At 65.8% G+C, this 2123-nt stretch overlaps 1 protein-coding gene across 1 annotated transcript; it reads left to right on the forward strand.

Annotated features, from left to right (window-relative positions):
* Positions 1-386: 386 nt before the first annotated feature.
* PHACADRAFT_266323 (uncharacterized protein) lies at positions 387-2123 on the forward strand. Its single transcript, XM_007402879.1, has one exon. It carries the CDS (start codon positions 551-553, stop codon positions 1904-1906), a length of 1356 nt encoding a protein of 451 aa, XP_007402941.1. The 5' UTR covers positions 387-550; the 3' UTR covers positions 1907-2123.

A 2123-nucleotide genomic window follows, 5' to 3' on the forward strand; every position in this document is an offset into this window, starting at 1 on the left:
CCATGGCCAACCCTTCCTCCGCCACACCCTCCGCGCCCCCGATGGTCAGGAGCCGTTCGCGCAAGCCTAGCATCGCGACGCCTCCGAAGGACCTCGACAAGATCGACGAGCTCGACGAGTCGGACCCGCTCGGCGTCGCGTGGCACATGCCTGGACCCTACGACGTCATTCCCAAAGTTGCGAAGATTGCCCATGCCGAGTTTGAGGGCGGAGAAGGGGGAAAACCCAAGATATTTGTGAGTTCGCCCGTCCGATGTGAGCCTCGCGCGATGATGAACTGATCTGGTTGTGATAGGCTGCACAGGCTGGTCAGGCTGCGCCAGGCGGTGGTGATGGTTCTATGAATGCAAGTGTCTATCTTATCTTACAAGTCGCTGCCAACTTACATGGGTGACGATGGCAGGGTCGGCGCAAGCCAATCGCCGTGGACCCCAACACGACTTCCTTCGCTGTCAAGCCAGGGCAGATCTTCCCGCCCATTGCACTACCAACACACCTACCTCCACCGCATGCGACGCCGATGACCCCGCAAGCACCGTTCTCGCCGACCATGCGCCAGGCGTACGTGAACAACCACATGGTCCCCGGCGCCGCACGTCCTGAGCCGCCTCCGCCGGTGTTCTCGCCGACCCCAAGTGAGATGGCGCGCCAGCACAGCGAACGGGACCTCCGTCGCAAGAGGCGTCAGCGTGAAAAGGAAGAGATGGCCATGAACGGACCAAATTTGAGTGGCGTGGGTACGGCGTACGCGAGTACGCTCTCCGAGGGTCATTCCATGAGCGGCAGCTCGGGCTTTGCGAGCTCGGCTTCTGGGCATGGTTCGACGCATCGCTCCGGTGGACAAGCGCAGGCTGTACCCGTACCGATGCAGATGCAGCGCGAACAGCACATGCATCAGCACCAACAACACCAGCACAACATCCCGCACCGTCCCTACCCCAACCCGGTCCAGCCGCAGTCTGGCGTCCCGCCCGAGCAGCAACTCAAGCCGCAGAGCAGCCGGAGCACGCTCTCGCGCTCGCGGTCTACACCAAACTCGGCGCCGTCCAACGGCTCGTCTCAGCCGTACCCGCAGCAAGGCCTCTCGAACGAGCCGCCACCGACGCCCGACATCCAGCTGCCTCCCGCTCCCGCTCCCCAGTCCGCAAATTCGATCCCGCCGCCGTCCGCGTCGATGCACGGCGGCGGTGCACCGAGCATGCACTCGAGCATGACCGGCCGGAGCCAGATGCCGCCGAGCAACCGGTACGTGCCCAGGCAGCTCGTGATGCCGACGCCGCTGCAGCCGATGCAGCCGCTTCCGGGCCAGGCACCCGCGCCGCCACCACCGGCACCGGCAGCACAACAGACTGCGCCGCGCGGCGCGCCGGTCGGGTACGCGGGGAGTGGGAGCGCATCCGGCGCGCCGCTGAAGCACCGGCAGACGGTGCCTGTGCGCGGCGCGAAGCCGCAGGCGCAGGAGATCCCGATGAGCCAGGGCAAGAACGTGCTGCGGAAGCACAAGGAGAACGGGCGGGAGAATAATGCGCGCGAGAACGGGCGGGAGCCGGAGCGGGTCGTGCGCTCGAGGAGCTCGCGCGCGGACGTGAGCACGGGCAGCGGTGCGTCGTCGCTCGGCCGCGAGAGCCGCAGGGCCGCTGCTGCTGCTGCTGCTGCTGCTGAGGGCGGGGCGACGGCGGTGTGGGAGGGCCGGGTTGTTGTCGTGCCTGAGGAGAAGAAGAAGAGCGGCGGCGGCCTCGGGTCGTTGTTCAGCTTCAGCACGAGCACGAGCAGGGAGAAGGAGCGGGAGAGGGAGAGGGAGAAGGAGAAGGAGCGGGCCCTTGCGGAGAGGGCGCGCGAGAAGGAGAGGGAGAGGGAACGGGAGAGGGAGGGGCAGAAGAAGAAGCTGAGCAAGGCCAAGCGGTGAGAGGTAGACCAGGCGCAGGCCGTCGTCTCGATCCCTCCTCCCCCTCTCCGGCTTGTGGGAACGCCACAATGCGCTATTTCTGGCCTTGGCTATTCTCGTCCGCTCACTCCGAAACTCAGGCGGATCGCGAGACTTTCTATGACCTCATGGCTTCATGACCGGTGGCGGCGGCTCGCTCGTCCGTCCGTCCACACACCCGTGTTCAAGATCACAACAG

The sequence above is a fragment of the Phanerochaete carnosa genome (assembly GCF_000300595.1).
Source record: "Phanerochaete carnosa HHB-10118-sp unplaced genomic scaffold PHACAscaffold_518, whole genome shotgun sequence".
Classification (NCBI taxonomy): Eukaryota; Fungi; Basidiomycota; class Agaricomycetes; order Polyporales; family Phanerochaetaceae; genus Phanerochaete; species Phanerochaete carnosa.